Here is an 18226-nt window from a genome sequence, read left to right on the forward strand (position 1 = left end):
GGAATAATAAAACATATGAAGAATATGATGAGCAGGATGCCAAGCAGTGTCCAGCAGTTTGGAAGGGAACTGTAGCTGTTACAGTTTCTGAGACCCAGATAGTTTTAGGGCGTAATAATAATAATAATAATAATAATAATAATTAATAAATAAGCCACACACCACTATTCAATCATCATCAAATTTTATGCATTGATTGAGTCATGTCCCAAGATCCTGTAAACCCAATTTCGTACGAATCCATGTAGCCAATTATGAGATATAAACGTTTCACATTTGTGATGCCCCCAAGAGGTTAAATGCAATACACGTTAGTATGCAAGCTTAGTGAAAACTCCTGAACACGTGTCTCGCATTCCAGGTTGATATCTCAATGCATTGAGGAGTTACTGCACATTTTTTTAAAATGAACTTTTTTGATAAAATGTGATTGGCTTGTATAATGAAACCGTATGGAATATCAACAGTGTGAAAAATTAACCTTTTCTGGCTCGGTCCAGAGCTGCTTTGTACCAAATTTGGTGGTGATTTCTCAAAAGCAGTAGGAGGAGTAGTGAAAAACTGATTTGGACAAAATTCAAAATGGTGTAAAATATTTCTAGGCTCGAATGGGCATGTCTTTGATCTCTAGGTTTGTCTGGACTGACAGAATCCAGGAAAAAAGAATCTTGTTTATGAGGGTTACGATTCAAATGTTGAAGGCCAAAATGTATAGTTTGTTGTTGTAGCGCTACCATCTGGCCAGTCAGTATACTTTTTTATTTTTATTTTTGTCTGAGTAGTGGGTGAGATTTCCAACCTATCTGCCAAGTATGGGAACTGTAGCTGTTAGGGTTTCTGAGACCCAGATATTTTTAGGGCAGAAGAAGAAAAATAATAATCCTAATATCCTAGTAAAGAATATGTTTTGACTGACTATAGTCATTGCTTGCTCATTGGCACACCCAAATCGAACATACCCTGTATTAATTTTATCAGTTGCAACTGTGTTTACCCTACAATGACACGTCTGTGAAAATGGTCTGTTGGTATGCCCCCAGAGTGTAGGCAAAAAACTGCAAAATCAATGAAAAATGACACATCCAAATGTTCTTTTTGCCAATACCGTATCGTGAAGAAAAAAAATCTCTTTGAAGCAGAAGTCATCACTACCCAAATAAACAGGAATACGGGTTCGGTGGGCTGCTGTATCGGCTAGGTCTGACACTAAGCCTGTAATTCTTTCTCTGCATTTCATTCCTCTGTGATCATTCCTTGAACCTATTGTTCTGAATAGGCTGCGTAGGCTGAATTGGAAAGGAGTATGACCTCTGCCATCCGTAGAATATTCTCTCACATCTCCTTGGAAGACTGTTAAATCTAGAGTGGCTTATATGACATGGCGAAGGGTTAATCTAACCATTTTGAGATGCACTGCTTCTCAAATATGAACAGTAGGTAATTCTGATACTGTTTGGCTATCCAGATTACTCTTACGCACTGGGCAGCCAACCTAGCTATATTCTTTTTGTGCTCTTGGATCCCTTCATTAATTTCAGGCTGGCCGTTGTATTGAGAGCCCTTTGTCTAACATCAAGCTTGAAACTTGATTTTCTTTCGTTTTCTTTTTCTTTTTTTAACATAAATTTTGCCTGTTGGATTTTAAGGACGGCACGGTGGTGCAGTGGTTAGCGTGGTCGTCTCACAGCAAGAAGGTCCTGGGTTCAAGCCCTGGGGGTAGTCCAACCTTGGGGGTCGTCCCGGGTCGTCCTCTGTGGGGAGTTTGTATGTTCTCCGCGTGTCTGTGTGGGTTTCCTCCGGGGGCTCCGGTTTCCTCCCACAGTCCAAAGACATGTAGGTCAGGTGAACTGGCCGTACTAGATTGTCCCTAGGTGTGAATGTGTGTGTGGGCCCTGTGTGATGGTCTGGTGGCCTGTCCAGGGTGTCTCCCCACCTGCCACCCAATGACTGCTGGGATAGGCTCCAGCATCCCTGAGAGCAGGATAAGTGGTTCGGATAATGGATGGATGGATGGATGGATGGATTTTAAGGGATTTCACTGTATTTTTCTGTCTACATTGTCAATGGGCAGACGAGAGTGGCCCATCAGTGTGTTGTTGTGAGACATGGTCAGATTTTAATTGGAGCATGTCAACTTTGTGGTTAGAAACCATTCTTGTGGTTCATGGTTTGTCAAGGCTTGGCTGCATGAAGACAGTGTGAGCTGCCTTGTCAGTTTCAGATGTGTTTTTATGATTGCCTTGCTTGACTGTTGGAATCTCAGTATCATTTATGTTCTAGAAAGTGAAACCAATACATACTCTTAAGGTCTGATATTTTCACTCGTCCATTACATGCAGTTAGGTATTTTGATGGGCTGTTAGGGCAGTGCTGACCACTGCTGACCACTGGGTTTGAGTCCTGGTCTTGGTTCACTCTGGATAGATTTTGCATTTCTCCTGGTGTTTGCGTGGGTTTCTTGCTGGTGATTCGGTTTCTTCCCACATCCAAAAACATGCATGTTAAGCAGAGAACACACTAGAAGACTTTCAGAGTCTTAGCTGGCTGGGAGAAGACTCGGCATCACACCTTTAATGACTGACTTTTTTTGCTGGTTGCAGCTGCAGACAAGGAGACTGGTTATGTCCACCAGGTGGTATCCTGGATGGGGTTATGTGTTTGGTTTACACGTGCATGTGTGTATGTCAGTTTGTGTGTGTGTGTGTCTGTCTGTGGCTAATCTCGCAAACTACTGGACCTGTCAGCCTAAAATTGTCTTGTGCACAGTTGTGAGTGCATGATAAAGAACGTGTCGTGGTTGGGGTGATTAAAAACCTTTGAAAAATGTTTGTTCTGGCTGTTGGTGCTCCCTCTCTTCATTCACTCTCTAGCTCGCTCAGCCAACGCTGCTTTCCATCGCTGCCCGCTCTGAGTCAACCGTGCGCATACGCGACTCACATCGACGGTCGAGTCAGAGCGGGTAGCTATAGTGTCAAAACCAAAAAATGATGTATTCAGATATGAGTCTTGAAAGTAAACGAGGAATCGGTCGTGTTTCGCAAGTCAGCAAATCCTTCACTGCTGATGTCAGTACAGCACAACTGGATGAACCAGCAGTAATTCACTTTATTCACCTTGCCGCCACGTGGAAGTGCTATAGTCTCCAATGTTAAAACTCTGCTTTGAAAATACCATTTCAGGAGTAGGCTAAATCAGTCACAACTGGGAATCATCTCGGTGGCCACAATAAAACGTTTCCCGTGGCTGAGCTGTTTTCTTGCTGTTGTGTTGTTTAGCATGAATGAAAGTCAGTCAGCAGAGCGGTCATTTGACTTCATTCATTTTATATCATGAAAATCGTGAAGGTTAAAGACATTTGACCTCTTTTAATGAGGGCTTTGACATTATGGTATCCTGATCTCTTATTTCATGTTAGACTTGGTCGCTTTCGTGCGAGGGTCCACCTAGGAGGCTGCACATCCAAACTGAGAGGCAAAACATTCTTATTAGGTAGATTTTTTTAGCTTGAGCGCTGCATATTAATTTTTTTCCTTATTTCCCGTTAAATCGACTTGGGCGCTGTGCAGAAGTCTTATAATGTCCGTGTCTTCTGTCCGTGTGTGCGCGTATGGGGAGATTGGTACGCCATGTGGAGATCTGCATCCCTCTAGTTCCAGCTGTAGTCGTACAGGTGCACACACTTGCTAAAGTGCTCTGACTTGTCCAGATTTCAGTCGTAAAAATCAACCTTGTTTGATATTATCATGGCAGCTCTGGCTGGTCGAGCGATCTGTTGGATAAAGAGTGGTTTGAATCTTAAACCCACACCCACTACAAAATAACATGTGCCACGGTGACCTGCCCTGTTTCTGCACAGACCAGTACAGACTCCACAATCAGCCTTTAAATCATGTAGTACGCGCCCTGCTTTAGGTGTCACATACTCCTGCAATTGCCTTTGACCAAGACACTGGCCATAGAAATTGAGGTTGGACCCTGGGCACCTCACCGTGGCTGTCCACTGCTCCTGAGTACTTGAATGAGTGAATGTAGAGGGCAGATTTCACCACTGGGGTGATGTAGTGTAACTAATTTGCTTGTATTTTATAGAAAATGTGCTTTGTTTTTGAAGGTGAGGTATAACCAAAACCAACTGACCTTCTCCTCTCTGTTCCCCTCTGAAAGCAGGATGGTGGACAAGAGTATCTACATAGTCCAAGGTGAGATTAGCACTGTAGTTGGTGCCATCAAGAGGAACTCTAGATGGAATACCCACACTCCATTGGTAAGTTCATTATGTGAAAAATGGTTTATTATCTACGCCAGGCGGTAGCCAGGAGGGGATATTACGTTTGGTTGTGGTGTGTGTGTGTGTGTGTGTGTGTGTGTGTGTGTGTGTGTGTGTGTGTGTGTGTGTGTGTGTGTGTGTGTGTGTGTGTGTGTGTGTGTGTGTGTGTGCGTGCGTGCACACGTGTGCACGCGTACATGCGTTGGGGCTGTCACAATTATTACATAATCGCCTAATCACGATTATTTGAGCTGACCGCCATCATTTTGTATAATGGTCAGAGTCGTTTCCATTCATCTGTATAAAAGCAGCAGGATGAAACTAACACGTCATGTTTCATCACTACTTCCACCTCATTCCCCTCCATTTGTTGTTTGATTGGCGCTCTTTTAATGATGTCATCTTGTTGCGCTCCTGGCACATGAGTGGTGAATTAGCACCAACAAACTGTTTATCTTGAGACACTTATTCTCTAATAGAGATTGTAGGTATTGTAGAATATTCTATAATATTCTATATATAATATTCTATAATATTGGCCTGGCGGCCTGTCGAGGATGTCAACCCGCCTGTCGCCCAATGACTGCTGGGATAGGCTCCAGCATCCCGCGACCCTGTTAAGGATAAGCGGCTTGGATAATGGATGGAATGGATCTATAATATTGGACGAGCATGTGTTGACATCAACATCATGGACATAGTTGCAGAGCCCAACAACACAGCAGCGCTGTGGCCACATGTTGGTTTTAAGCCAGATGAAAAAGGAGAGCCCAGTAACTTGGAGGAGGCCATTTGTTGGATTTGCAGCAAAAAGGTGGCGGTCAGAAGCGCTAATACCACACATTTAAAAACCATCTACTAATCCACCACCCCACCCAATTCTCCCAACTTGGAAAGACAGCCACCGCCGCAGCTCCATCCCGGCAACTGGCTGGTCCTGAAGCTTTCGGACGAGTGTCTAAATATAAACGTGACAGTACCAGATGGCGCACGTTAACAGACAGTGTAATGTGGTGCAGCCGTTCAATACGGTTGAAAAACCAGCATTTAAAGAAATGCTGCAAAAGTTTGCCGAGTACAATTGGGGAGAAAAAGGCGGGGGGGGGGAATTAAATCGTTAATCGCGATTATTTGTATGACAATTAATCGTCAACTAAAAATTCATGACGGTGACAGCCCTACGGCATGCATGCATGCATGTGTGCGTGCATGCATGTGTGATGGGCACTTTTGGCTTCAGATTTAAAGTTTTAGTTTAGCAAGCCCATAAAAAGATACAAGTGCATTAAGCATTAGTGTGGTAATCACCTACAGCCTTATGTTTTCTCACCTGTGAAACTATCTGGAATATTATGTGAATGTATGATAAGTTGCCCTACGTATACTGACAGTATATGTATACAGACAGTCATGGAATCACACAAGGAAGTAAAGCCCAATCACCGGTTCCTCCCTGGAGTTGCTGTATAACACAGTATTTTAAATATCTTGTACTTGGCATTTGAGATAATAACTGAGATGTGTTCGAGGGTTGATGAGTACACATAGTAAATCTCTCAAAACAATATAATGTTGTGTTCACACCAAATAAAGTCAACGCAAAGATGCGAATAGATGCGAATTCGCGCCGGGCGACACGACTGATGTGAATAACACGACGTGAATGGCGCGAATACGTGAATTTTGCATCATTCGCGTATTCGCGCGAGTTGAAAAATATTTTTTTCCCCATTCTTTATTGAACACATTTTCATATACAACGGTACAAACAAAGACACAGACAATAGCAAACAAAAATAAAAAGGAGACAAAAATGAACAAAAACGGTGACATTTTACAGTGCCAGAGTTTGTGTTATGTGCAGCATACTAAATCCGCCTAGTAATTTCAAGGTCTGAATAGCTTTTTTGTTTTTAAGATTCAATAAAATGGTGCTATATTGTTTGAATTCATTAATAAAGTGCAGGAAATTTAGCTTTGTTCCTGATAATTTTTTCTTATGAATATGGAATTTTCCAAAAATAATAATTCGTTGTATGACATATACAGCATATTATTTCCAGTCTTATCTTTACTAAAATATAGCATGACATCAGACATATCTATTTCAATATTCATCTAAAGTCTCTTTTTTAGAAAGTTGGCTATATCAATCCAGAACATTCTTGTATATGTACACTGGAAGAATAGATGGGTAATCCTCTCTTTTTCTAGTCCACAAAGCCAGTTTAAAATATTCAACTTGAGCGAGAAATTCGTGTGACGCTGTGTCGCAAAAGCCTGAGATTCTCCTTACGTCACTTGAGTCAGAAAATAGAGGGCAAGCTGATCGTCGCGGGTTCACATGCTCGATCCTGCAGCAAACTCGCGCGAATAAAAAGAAATGATCCCGCGATCAAACTTGCACACGTAAAGCAAGGCGAAAATTCCCTTTACGTTTGGTGGGAACACATCATAACACCTGTCTTACAAGACACATGGCTTTAACATCCATTTACCACACATTAATGCTTCAAATGCAGCCCAAACCATTTTGCATTTAGTAAATAGCAAAGCCGTTCTTCAGCTCACTCTCATTCTCAGCTGGCAGTGTGAGTGTCATTTATTTTTCTGTGCACAGGATGAAGAGCAAGATCCACTGCTCAACAGCTTCAGCCAGCTCAAGGAGATACTCAATGGCATAAAAGGTTTGTCTTGCTTTCATGATTTGGGTAGAATGCTATGCAGCATGCTCTTCGGGGGCTGACGGTGTAGCAGACTCTGTCCATTGTAGTTTCATGGTGGGCTCAAATGTCAACATGAAGCTGTCAGATAGAGCTGTCTTTATGATTTGAGTAAACGTCCATCCCATGATACAGTTTAAAGATGAAAGCCAAAAGTTTTTTTTTTGTTTTTTTTTTTTGTTTTTTTGTTTGTCAGAAAGTGAATGCAACGGGTGCCTGCATATTTGTCACACGGAATGCTTTCAGATCTTCATACAAAATGTAATATGAGATGAGAATCGGAGTAAACACAAAATACAGTTTTTAAATGATCATTTCATTTATTGGAGGAAAAAAGTTATCCAACACACATATCAGCGATGTGAAAAAGTAAATGCCCTGCTGAACTTTTTACATATAAGTCCCACATTCTAGCTTTAGTAACTGGTTATGCCACCTTTAGCAGCAACAACAGCAACCAAATACTTCCTATAATTGGAGATCAGTCGTTCATATCTTCTTTGCAGAATTGCTCTTATTCATTGACATTGGAGACTTTGCGAGCATGAACTGCTTATTTAAGGTCCTGTCACAGCATCTTGATGGGCTTCAAGTCAGGACTTTGACTAGGCCACTCCAAAACCTTAGTTCTGTTTCTTTTGAGCCATTCTGAGTTGGAATTATTCTTGTTTTGGGTCATTTCCTGCTACAGAACCCAATTACATTTCAGCTTTAGATCACGGACTGATTATCGGACATTCTTCAGAATTTTCTGGTAGAGAGCAGAATTCATGGCTCTGTCAATGATGGCAAATCTTCTAGGCTGTGAGGCAGCAAAGCCTCCCCACACCATCACACTACCACAACCATGTTTGGCTGTTGTTATGGTGTCCTTTTTGTGAAATGAAATGTTTGCTTTGTGCTAGACATAATGGGATCTGTCTCCCAAAAAGTTCAATTTTTAACTCACCTGTCCACATAACATTATCCCAAAAGGCTTGGGATTCATCAGTGTGTTTTTTTTCTTTTTCTAAATGTGAGACAAGCACTATTGTTTCTCTGAGTTAGCAGTGATTTGCACCTTGCAACTCTCTCATGAATTTCATTTTTGCCTAGTCTCGTTCTTATTGTGGAATCATGAATGATGAACTTAGCTGAGGCTAGAGAGGCCTGCAATTCCTTAGATGTTATCCTGGGTTTTTTTGACTTCCTGTATGTTGTATGTTGTATGACTTCCAGATGTTGTATACTGTTCCCCAAGTTTTTATGGTTGATGAGATCAAATTGTGTCATGCTATTTGAATCGATTTTAGGTGGACACAGGGATAACACATGCCTGTACCTAGTACCGAGGCGCTGACTGCCTGTCTAATTTTCTGAGTTTTGTCATTAAAGAAGGAGGCAAATTCATTGCAGGCCCTGGTAGATGGAAATTCAGAGGCCACTGCCACAGGACGGTTTGTTAGTCTGTTGCCAGTAGCAAACAAGACACATACACTATTATTGTTTTTGGCAATGATAGGACCGCCTTGCATGTCTCAGCTTCAAATGCTAAATGCGCAGTCTCGCGTTATAGATGTCATAATGAACAGTAAGGGGTTTTTTTTGCCACCTGCGTTCAGCTTTACAACACTCCATGGAGATCTTTCTTACCAGAGACCCCCTTCACCTTAGCAGGTGCAGTGGCATCGATAACATCTGTAATTTTAGAATTAAAATGATCTACAATCTCATTAACTGAGACCTGAGAGAGGGTGAGTGTGGAAGAGAAAGCCTGAATAAATATTTCACTGGTGCTTTCAGTGATATGCCATTTTTGGATGACCTCTGTTTGAGCATTTGTGTGCAGGGAGATACTAGTCTCAAAGACAACACAGGAACGATCGGAGAAAGCGACGTCAGTCACCACAACCTTAGAAATGTTCAGACCCTTGGAGATAATGAAGTCTGGAGTGTGCCCCTTGTTGTGTGTGGGCTCCGTCGCATGCTGAGTCGGTCCGCAGTTATCAAGAACACAACACAGTTCTTAGTTCCTCTGTCCTGGGGGTTGTCAGCATGGATTTTTAAATCACCAGCAATAACTACACTGTCAAATTCAATACAGATTATAGACAGCAGCTCCGTTAAGTCATAAAAAAAAGTTTGCATTGTATTTAGGTGCCTTATAAATATTTAGAAATATAACTCATGGAGAGGAATTCAGCTGAAGAACCACATATTCAAAAGAAGCAACATTTCCATAGGATATCTTCTTGCATTGGAGCGTGTCATTAAGCAAAATGGCAACTCCACTTCCTTTCTTAAGCTGTTTGGTTTCGCTCACAGAACTGAAGTTTAGAGGGGTTGACTCAATAAGAACAGTTGCACTGTTACCTTGGTCTGTCCAAGTGTCAGTTAAAAACATAACATTGAGATTGTGCTTGGTGATGAAATAAAGTGTTTTGCATTAACCACAGAGCAAAGAAGATTAGCATATTGCTAGGTAATCTTACCGAGTTAGAGCCAGTCAAGCCAGTGCCATGATGTGGCCACAAACGCAGGATTTCAAGAGGTACATGCGAGAGGAAGTGAAATGACGGAGAACTTAGAAAACATGTTTGACATTACACATAGTAGCCAGCCAACTATTATTGTCATTATTATTATTATTATTATTAATTTTATTTTTTTTACAAAATGTTAAGTTTAGGTGACTAATGTTGACTCTGCCTAAAGAAATCAGTTATTAATCCATTTCATAATACTAGTAGGAAGTAGGAGTATGTTAAATTCTGTTAGTTATAGCAAATGTAATCTGTTAGTCCTGCTGATTGAGGTGCATATATTTTGTTTTTTAAAATTCTATATTCTTAACTTTTCTAGAACAAAATTGCTTTGCAATGTATTTCCTGCAATATGTTTCTCATCAATGTTGCCCATGCTTTGACAAATTAAGTGCTAATACCTCTGCAGAGCACTGTATAAAAAACTTTAATTTACCAAATAATCAAAAATCACTCAAAATGGATATGAACAACTTGGTAGGAAATGTTAGTGTAAACCGCTAACATTTCCTACCAAGTCCTTCCCCAAAACGATGAGAACTAAGATCCCACTTGAACATCAATGGTCCTAAAAAACTGATGGATGTAAGTTATGTTAAGACTTTGGTCGATGGACCACAGTCGTAGTTTTTTTTTCTCCATCAAACTGTAAATAACTAAGTTCCAACCAGTTATGTACTGTTAGTCTTATGTTTAACATTAGATTTTACAACTGCCCACTTGTCAGTATTAACCATTATTGTTACCGCTTATATTTTCAAGAAACAAAAAAAAACAACATTGAAGACAAGTCAATGTTATCTGTATATCACAAATGACAAATTTGCCTCAAGGGGCTTTACAGCAACACATCCTGTCCTTAGACCCTCGCATCGGATAAGGAACAACTCCCCAAAAAAACATTTAACAGGGAGAAAATATAGGAAGAAACCTCAGGGATAAGCCCGGTTTCCTTTTTGTCCAGCTGTTTCTGCAACAGCTGCCTTCTCAGGTATGGGCTGCTCTGGTCAACACCGAGCCCTGAGGTTTGCCGCTGCCTATGGAAACTAGCACATTTAAAACTAGCAGACCTTTACATTATTTTCCTTTAAAATTTTCCTTGTTTCAATACTTGGATAAACTTCCAGGAGTTGTGACCTTAAGGTTGAATATATTCCAACTACAGTCAAAGTGCCCCCCCCCCCCCCCCCCGTCTCAAGATGAGGAGCATATTTAATTAGGTTTGCTCAGTAGATTTCCACAGAGAAACATTTTGGCCTTTCACATTTGTCAATATTGTCTCTCTCAGTGTCTTACTGTGCATGGAGTTTTTGCCCTGAACTGATTTTAAGACGTCCCAAAAGGAAGCAGTGCTGCTGCTTGTTTACCTTTTATCCAGATGGCTCATTATGAGCAAGACTGCGAAAGTAAATGTTAAGGCAAGTTGTGCAAGTGTTCTTCTTTGTACAAAGAGGTGAGAATATGTCAAGCCAGGTGCATTAGTGGTCGAGACGGTCAACATTCATTTGAGAGTTGATGCAGTCAGGAAGCGGTCAGCCAGACATTTCTCCATTGGCTGAGATGGAAGGCATAGCGGTGCAACACATGTCTTTAAGTTTAATTTAATACATTAATTGTCAAGGATGATGTTAGTCTACATTATTGTTGTTTGTATTGTTATTTGCTTTTTTTTGTTTTTTTGGATTTCCCCTCCATTTTCTCCCCAATTGTACTTGGCCAACTACCCCACTCTTCCGAGTCGTCCCGGTCGCTGCTCCACCCCCTCTGCCGATCCAAGGAGGGCTGCAGACTACCACATGCCTCCTCTAATACATGTGCAGTCACCAGCCACTTCATTTCACCTGACAGTGAGGAGTTTCAGGATCACGCTATTCCCCCCAGTTCCCCCTCACCCCTGAACAGGCACCCCGACCAACCAGAGGAGGCACTAGTGCAGTGACCAGGACACATACCCACATCCGGCTTCCCACCCACAGACGCGGCCAATTGTGTCCGTAGGGACTCCTGACCAAGCTGGAGGTAACATGGGGATTCGATCCAGCGATCCCCGTGTTGGTAGGCAATAGAAGAGACCGCTACGCTACCCGGATGCCCCCACAATATTGTTATTTGTTAATAAAACACATTTTCCATAAGGTTTGGTGTGTTTTATGCATGTGTGTAATGCTGAGGGATTTGGTTGAACGAGGTGCTATCTATACACTGTTTGTAACATAACAGCTTGTTATTAATTTTTTCTTATCATGGATTAATTATAGATCTACATAAATCTGAGACAACGCCTGAGAAAGCACTGTGAAACAAAAGCGCAGAAACAGCATAGTAGCTCCAACAAATTTAAGATATGAGATTTGTATTTATTAGATTTATATTTATTCATAATTTCTTTATTGTCATTTCTCAGTACTCGTATATGTTGAAATGAAATTTGTCCTCCGCATTTAACCCGTCCTATACACTAGGAGCAGTGGGCGGGGCCAACTCCAGTTCCACATTCCATTAGCTATTAGCATAAATCTATAATGGTCTACAACCTGGACCCAACCAGTCAAACTGTGATACAGAATACACGTATTTCTGTTATAACAACAATACTTTTAATGAGATAGCCATAACAATAGGCTTAAGAGTGTAATACTCCGATATTTTTCTGACAATGAACGAACTGTCATAAATAGAACAAGGTAGCACAATTATGATAACAGCAGCACACATTTCAGTAAACGAACAATTTATTTGAAAATAAATGAATGGCCTTATATAGAATAAAATGAACTGTAATAAAATAGAACAAGCTAGGTAGTGCAATTAGTGCAGTTATGATAACAGCAGCACAGTACACATTTTAATAAATGAACAATTTCTTTCCAAACATTAAAATAAAAATAAAGCAATAACTAAAAAGCTATTCGCTTGTAATTTGGAATGGCCACTTCTTTGTCAATTCGTCCTCTGTATACATTCATGTACTTCCTCATTCCACCACCAAGTCTCCTTGTCTTCCTTCTTCTGTTCTGATGACACACCAAGTACCTTCCTAGCTGTCTCCCTCACTATTTCTGTAGTGGTTGCCCAGCCATCCGGCAACTATTCACTACCACCCAGTGCCTGTCTTAACTCTGAAAACCTACCTTTTTACTAATAGTCTTTTGATCTTTGTTTTAATCTTTGTTTTTTTTTCGTATCTAGTGTAAAGCATCCTTGGGTTCCTTGAAAGGTGCTATACAAAGCTAAGTTGTTGTTGTTAACTCCTCCCTGAACACCACACAACAGTCTTCCTTCTTTAACTTCCACCATTTGATCCTTGGCTCTACCTTCACGCTCTTCCTCTTCTTGGTCTCCAAAGTCATCCTACAGACCACCACTCGATGCTGCCTAGCTACGGTCTCCCCTGTCATCACCTTGCAGTCTCCAATCCCTTTCAGATCGTCCCTCCTTTATAAGATAAAGTCCACCTGTGTGCACCGTCCTCCACTCTTATACGTCACCCTGTGTTCCTCCCTCTTCTTGAAACATGTTTCACCACAGTCATCTCCATCCATTTTGCAAAATCCACCACCTTCTGTCCTTCCACATTCCTCTCCTTGACACCATACCTACCCATCACCTCTGTTCCCTTCACCAACATGTCCATTGAAGTCTGGTCCAATCACCACTCTCTCCTCCTTGGGTACATTCTCCACCACTTCATCCAACTCACTCCAGAATTCTTCTTTCTCTTCCATCTTACACCCCACTTGCAGAGCATTTGCTCTGATAAAATTCATCATCACACCTTCAATTTCCAGCTTCATACTCGTCACTCTGGCCGACACGCTCTTCACCTCCAGCACTCTTGACATACTCTTCCTTCAGAATTACCCCTACCCCATTTCTCCTGCCATCCGCACCATGGTAGAAGAGTTTGAACCCACCTCGGATGCTCCTGGCCTTACTCCTCTTCCACCTGGTCTCTTGGACACAGTATATCTACCTTCCTTCTCTTTATCATATCAGCCAGCTCTCTCCCTTTACCAGTCATAGTGCCAACATTCAAAGTTCTGACTCTCACTTCCACACTCCTACCCTTCCTCCTGTCCTGCTGCCTCTTGACGTGCCGTCTCCTTCTGTTTTGCTCAACAGCAGCATAGTTCTCACCGGCACTGGCTGGGTTGTAGCTCTGCTTCCATGCAGTTTAATAATCTGATAGCTGTCTGACCGATGACTCAGTTAGAAATGTTTATTCGTTCTTGTAAACACCTAAATTTTCAGAGATTTATCCAAATGAGCTGTCTCGGATTTTGAAAATTTTATTTGATGAAAGGAAGTGGTGTACACCTTTTGAGTAGCCATATAACTAGCCATATAAACAGTTGAGTCTGACTGTCCCAATCGGTATGATTGTGTACTTTTTGCGCATGATCATTTGTTGTTGACAAACAACAACACACATGGTGGGTTGTGGTTAGAACAGTTCCATGGAAGTGAGAAAATACTGCTATAGTTTCCAAGTTTTTTGAGGAAAAAAAAAAATCCCAGAAGTGATCTTTTGTTCTCTCTTTGATGTAGGAGTGTTTGATCCATGCCATTAGACTAAGTAAACTCAGTTGAAGCCATGTTCATGAAGCCACATATGCCCCTTTTCCACTCCATGGTACCGGCTCAACTCAACTCAACTTTTTCGTTTTCCATGACTGGAAAGTACCGGCATTTTGGTAACTGTTACCACTTTTCTGGTGTCACCTTTGTCGAGGTTCCAAAAAAAGTGGAGCGGGTACCAAAGTCAATGCAGACCAGCTACACTGAGGGGGTACTGTTACGGTGATGGAAAACGACACTCTGCGGGTCGAGTTGAGCCAGTACCATGTAGTGGAAAAGGGGCATGAGGCTAATCGTTGACGGAATGTGGAACAGGAGTTGCCCCGCCCACTGTTCCTCGTGTATAGGAAGGGTTAAATGTAGAGGACACATTTCATTTCAATGTATGCGAGTACTGAGAAAGGACAATAAAGAAATTATGAATAAATATAAATCTTATAAGTACAAATCTTGAATTTGTTTGCACTATTATGCTGTTTCTGCGCTTTTGTTTCACGGGGCTTTCTCGGGTGTTGTCTTGGATTTGGAGCCTATTAGAATGAGCATTTATGTAGAGCTATCATTTATCCACGATAAGGAAAAATTGTCGCAATCTGTTATGTAACAAAAAGTGCATAGATATGACCTCGTTCAAGTAAAGCCCTCGATTAGAAACATGCATAAAACACACCAACCCTGTTGGAAAATGTTTTTATTGACAAATAATACAAACAACCATACTGTAGAATAACACAATCCTTAACAATTAATATATTAAATTAAACCGAAAGACACATGGTGTACTGCTGTGCCATCCATCTCAGCCAACAACAGAGAAATGTCTGGCTGAACGCTTACAGAGTCATCCCCCCCCCACCCCCCCGGAGCGCCGAGTATTCGCTGATGATCACTACCGAAGCTTCGGAGCCCGAACAGTGGTATTCGGGACAGCCCTACCAGGGAAAATGTTTTAGAAGGGCTCAGGGAAGATAGCATTTGATGCTAAAACATACATACTTCAACCAAACTTTGATTTTTCGACTTTGAATATATAGGGAACACTAATGGGAGGCCACAGAATGATTTCGAAACCACAAAAACACAACGAATGGACCCCCTCTTCCCTTAAGTTCTCTTTCAAATCAAACATCCCAAGATATGAGTGGAAAGTATTGGTCTTGTAACTGCATTTATAACCTTTTTTTCCTCAAACGTAGGTTAACCATATCACCATGTATGGACCTAGTCTTGTTGCTTAATCATCTTCAATTGCTGATTGTTATTTTGCTTTTTGTATCACTATTACTGAAATAAGTTCCCGCTCCGCCTCACTTGGATGTAAGGGGTTAAGAGTGAGCATGACCTCTCTGTAGACCATCACTCTGTCACCATTCACACTGAGTGATCATTTGAGGGTGCCAGCATGTGTAAGTGGAGTGGGACGAGCTGACAGCCCCTCCGTCGACCACGCCAGCTCTGTGGTCAGCTCGGTGTTTTGTCATGCCTTTGCAATGGAGAGGCCCTGCCAGGTCCCAAAGCCTTCCAATTCTAGTTTTACCAGCTATGTGCAGCGAGAAGGATGCGGCCCCATGTAGCCCCACAGCCATGGGTCTCAGCCCCCACCTCCACAGGGCCAGCACTCCTGGGAATGCATCTGCTGCTGGGAGATGGACAGGCGCGGCTGCGCCAGGGGCCTGCGAGGAATCTGCCTCCCCCAAATGCCACCCCTCTCCCCTCCAGCCCTCAGTTCACCAACAGCCTTGTTAGTGCTGCATAACTAGCATCAGGCAGTGAGTTTTTTTCCCGTTAATCCCCACCTACACAAATTCCCCTACTGTTGTATTCAGTCTTTATGGAAGTAAATTTATCTTTTACCTGGCTTCCTTAGTTTGAACGTGGCAATGTATGGTTGTTTTTGATGATATTAATATTGAGTAATGGCACTGTTCACAAAGACATTTTCATTATTTTTTCATCCTTGGGCCGACGCCCCCATTTAACACTCCCTCTATGCTGTGACCATGACCAGATCTGGCATCTGTGCCGGACAAAGTGAGCAGTCATTGGTTTTCCTGCTTGATAACAATCTAACAGAGCTCTCCGTCGCTCTTCGTTCACACAGGTACACGAGTCTTTCGGTTTGAAATGGTTTGGCTGTTTTGTGCCAGTGTGGCGAGAGTTTGCAGTGCACCATCTGTCTGCTTAGTGAGAGTCCAGTAATGGCAGAAAGTCCAGTAATGGCATTCACTATGGTGTGTATCAGTTCCCTCCTCTAACAACACAATCCAACCAGCAAAGGAAGTGTGGATTAGTCCTCTCAAGATTTCTCAGCCCCTCTCTTTCTTTTTGCCTTCCCCCCACCTCTCCCTGTCTCTCTCTCCCTGTCTCTCTCTCTCTCTCTCTCTCTCTCTCTCTCTCTCTCTCTCTCTCTCTCTCTCTCTCTCTCTCTCTCTCTCTCTCTCTCTCACTTCCTCAATCTCATGTCCTCTCTCAATCTCGTGTCCTCTCCCCCTCTCTTGTGCTCTCTCTCACTCCATTGTTGGAGGGCCCATTATTCCGTGCGCTGTGCTCTGTTCTGCCCGCTGTGATTGGCAGCACCATGTGCCATGGTGCTGGACAGCAGTGCAGCTGGAAGTATATGATCTGCGATTTTAGTTGGGTAAATATAGCCGGGAGTCTTGTCAGGCAGAGAGATAAATTGTTCTGGGAAAGGAAGTGTTGTCTCTTCTTCTGAAAAGGGGAAAAAGAAGTTTTCTACAATTTCAGAAACACAGAGGGTTTTCTGGTGATTTCCAGACAAAGAGTTAAAGAAGTTGCGCAAGTAGTGGAACATGTGTCGGGGTCCCGCTGTTCCACCTTGCCCCGGCCCAAGCATGGCTCATGCCACGTATTTACACGGTGTGTTTTGTGTCGGCCCTAATGTGCCATCCCTCTGCTCAGTTAGACCCATATAATCGAGTGCTTTCCTCAGCGTTGAGGCCAGCATCGGTCTTTTAAATCCAGACCTCTTGTTGCAAACTCTAAAAACCATGGTCCTTTTCCCCCCAAAATCCCAATGAGATGGCGCTCCCTGGTTGAGAATGAACACACAACCGAGCAGGACACAAATATTGAGTTTTTCAAGTCCAATTTATTTAAAGCTGAGTGGAAACGTTCATTTTATTTGGTTTTCAGCATGGGTATGACACCATCTATTACTGCTAATTCAGTTATCGCGCCTTTGAATATGTATTTTTTTTTTCTTTTTTGGGGGGGATTTTGCCCCCTTTTTCTCCTCAACTGTCTTGGCCAATTACCCCACTCTCCTGAGCCGTCCCAGGTGCTGCTCCACCCCCTCTGCTGATCCGGGGAGGGCTGCAGACTATCACATGCCTCCTCCAATACTTGTGGAGTCTCCAGCTACTTCTTTTCACCTGACAGTGAGGAGTTTCGCCAGGGGGACGTAGCGTGTAGGAGGATCACGCTATTCCCCCCAGTTCCCCCTCCCCCCTGAACAGGCGCCCTGACCAACCAGAGGAGGCGCTAGTGCAGCGACCAGGACACATACCCACATCCGGCTTCCCACCTGCAGACACGGCCAATTGTAAGGACGACTGACCAAGCTGGAGGTAACACGGGGATTCGAACCAGCGATCCCCATGTTGGTAGGCAGCGGAATAGACCGCTACGCTACCCGGACGCCCCTCTGAATATGTATTGAAGTAGTTTTTGTAGTTAAGTTGTTTTTGTGTGGCATATCATCTAGTGTGATATGGGTTAAGTGGTGGTGCCAGTCAAGTTACCACACACTAAACATTTACTGGGTAAGTGGCTTTAGCGATGATGGGGCTAGTCATGTGGGCTTTAGATGACGGGACTAGTCATGTGGGTGTGATTTGTCTGGGATACAAACAGCCAAGTAATGACGAAAAAATGCCCGTTGTGTCCTTATTGCAATAGAAACTGCTTGTATCTGAACTTGTACTAGCTAAGCGTATTGGTGATTTGGGCTTTCCTAATCTGTGAAGCATATTTTCTAAACTGTAGATTGAGTCTTCTGTCTGTCACATGACATTGGCGAGCTGGCGTTCCATATACGATCTACATCAAACAGACAAATCTTCCTCAATCCTCCGTTGAATAATTCTGTGGATTTGTGTTATTGGTGGACTATACCT

The 18226-nt window shown here is 42.5% G+C and overlaps 1 protein-coding gene across 1 annotated transcript in view; it reads left to right on the plus strand.

Annotated features, from left to right (window-relative positions):
• gbf1 (golgi brefeldin A resistant guanine nucleotide exchange factor 1) overlaps positions 1-18226 on the plus strand; it is a 164250-nt gene that overhangs the window by 10354 nt on the left and 135670 nt on the right. Inside the window, exons 2-3 of the mRNA XM_056291582.1 lie at positions 4168-4264; positions 6888-6954. Coding sequence (XP_056147557.1) covers positions 4169-4264; positions 6888-6954 — 163 coding nt within the window. The 5' untranslated portion in view covers position 4168. The remainder of the gene's footprint in view (positions 1-4167; positions 4265-6887; positions 6955-18226) is intronic.

Source organism: Lampris incognitus, chromosome 13 (assembly GCF_029633865.1).
Source record: "Lampris incognitus isolate fLamInc1 chromosome 13, fLamInc1.hap2, whole genome shotgun sequence".
Taxonomy (NCBI): Eukaryota; Metazoa; Chordata; class Actinopteri; order Lampriformes; family Lampridae; genus Lampris; species Lampris incognitus.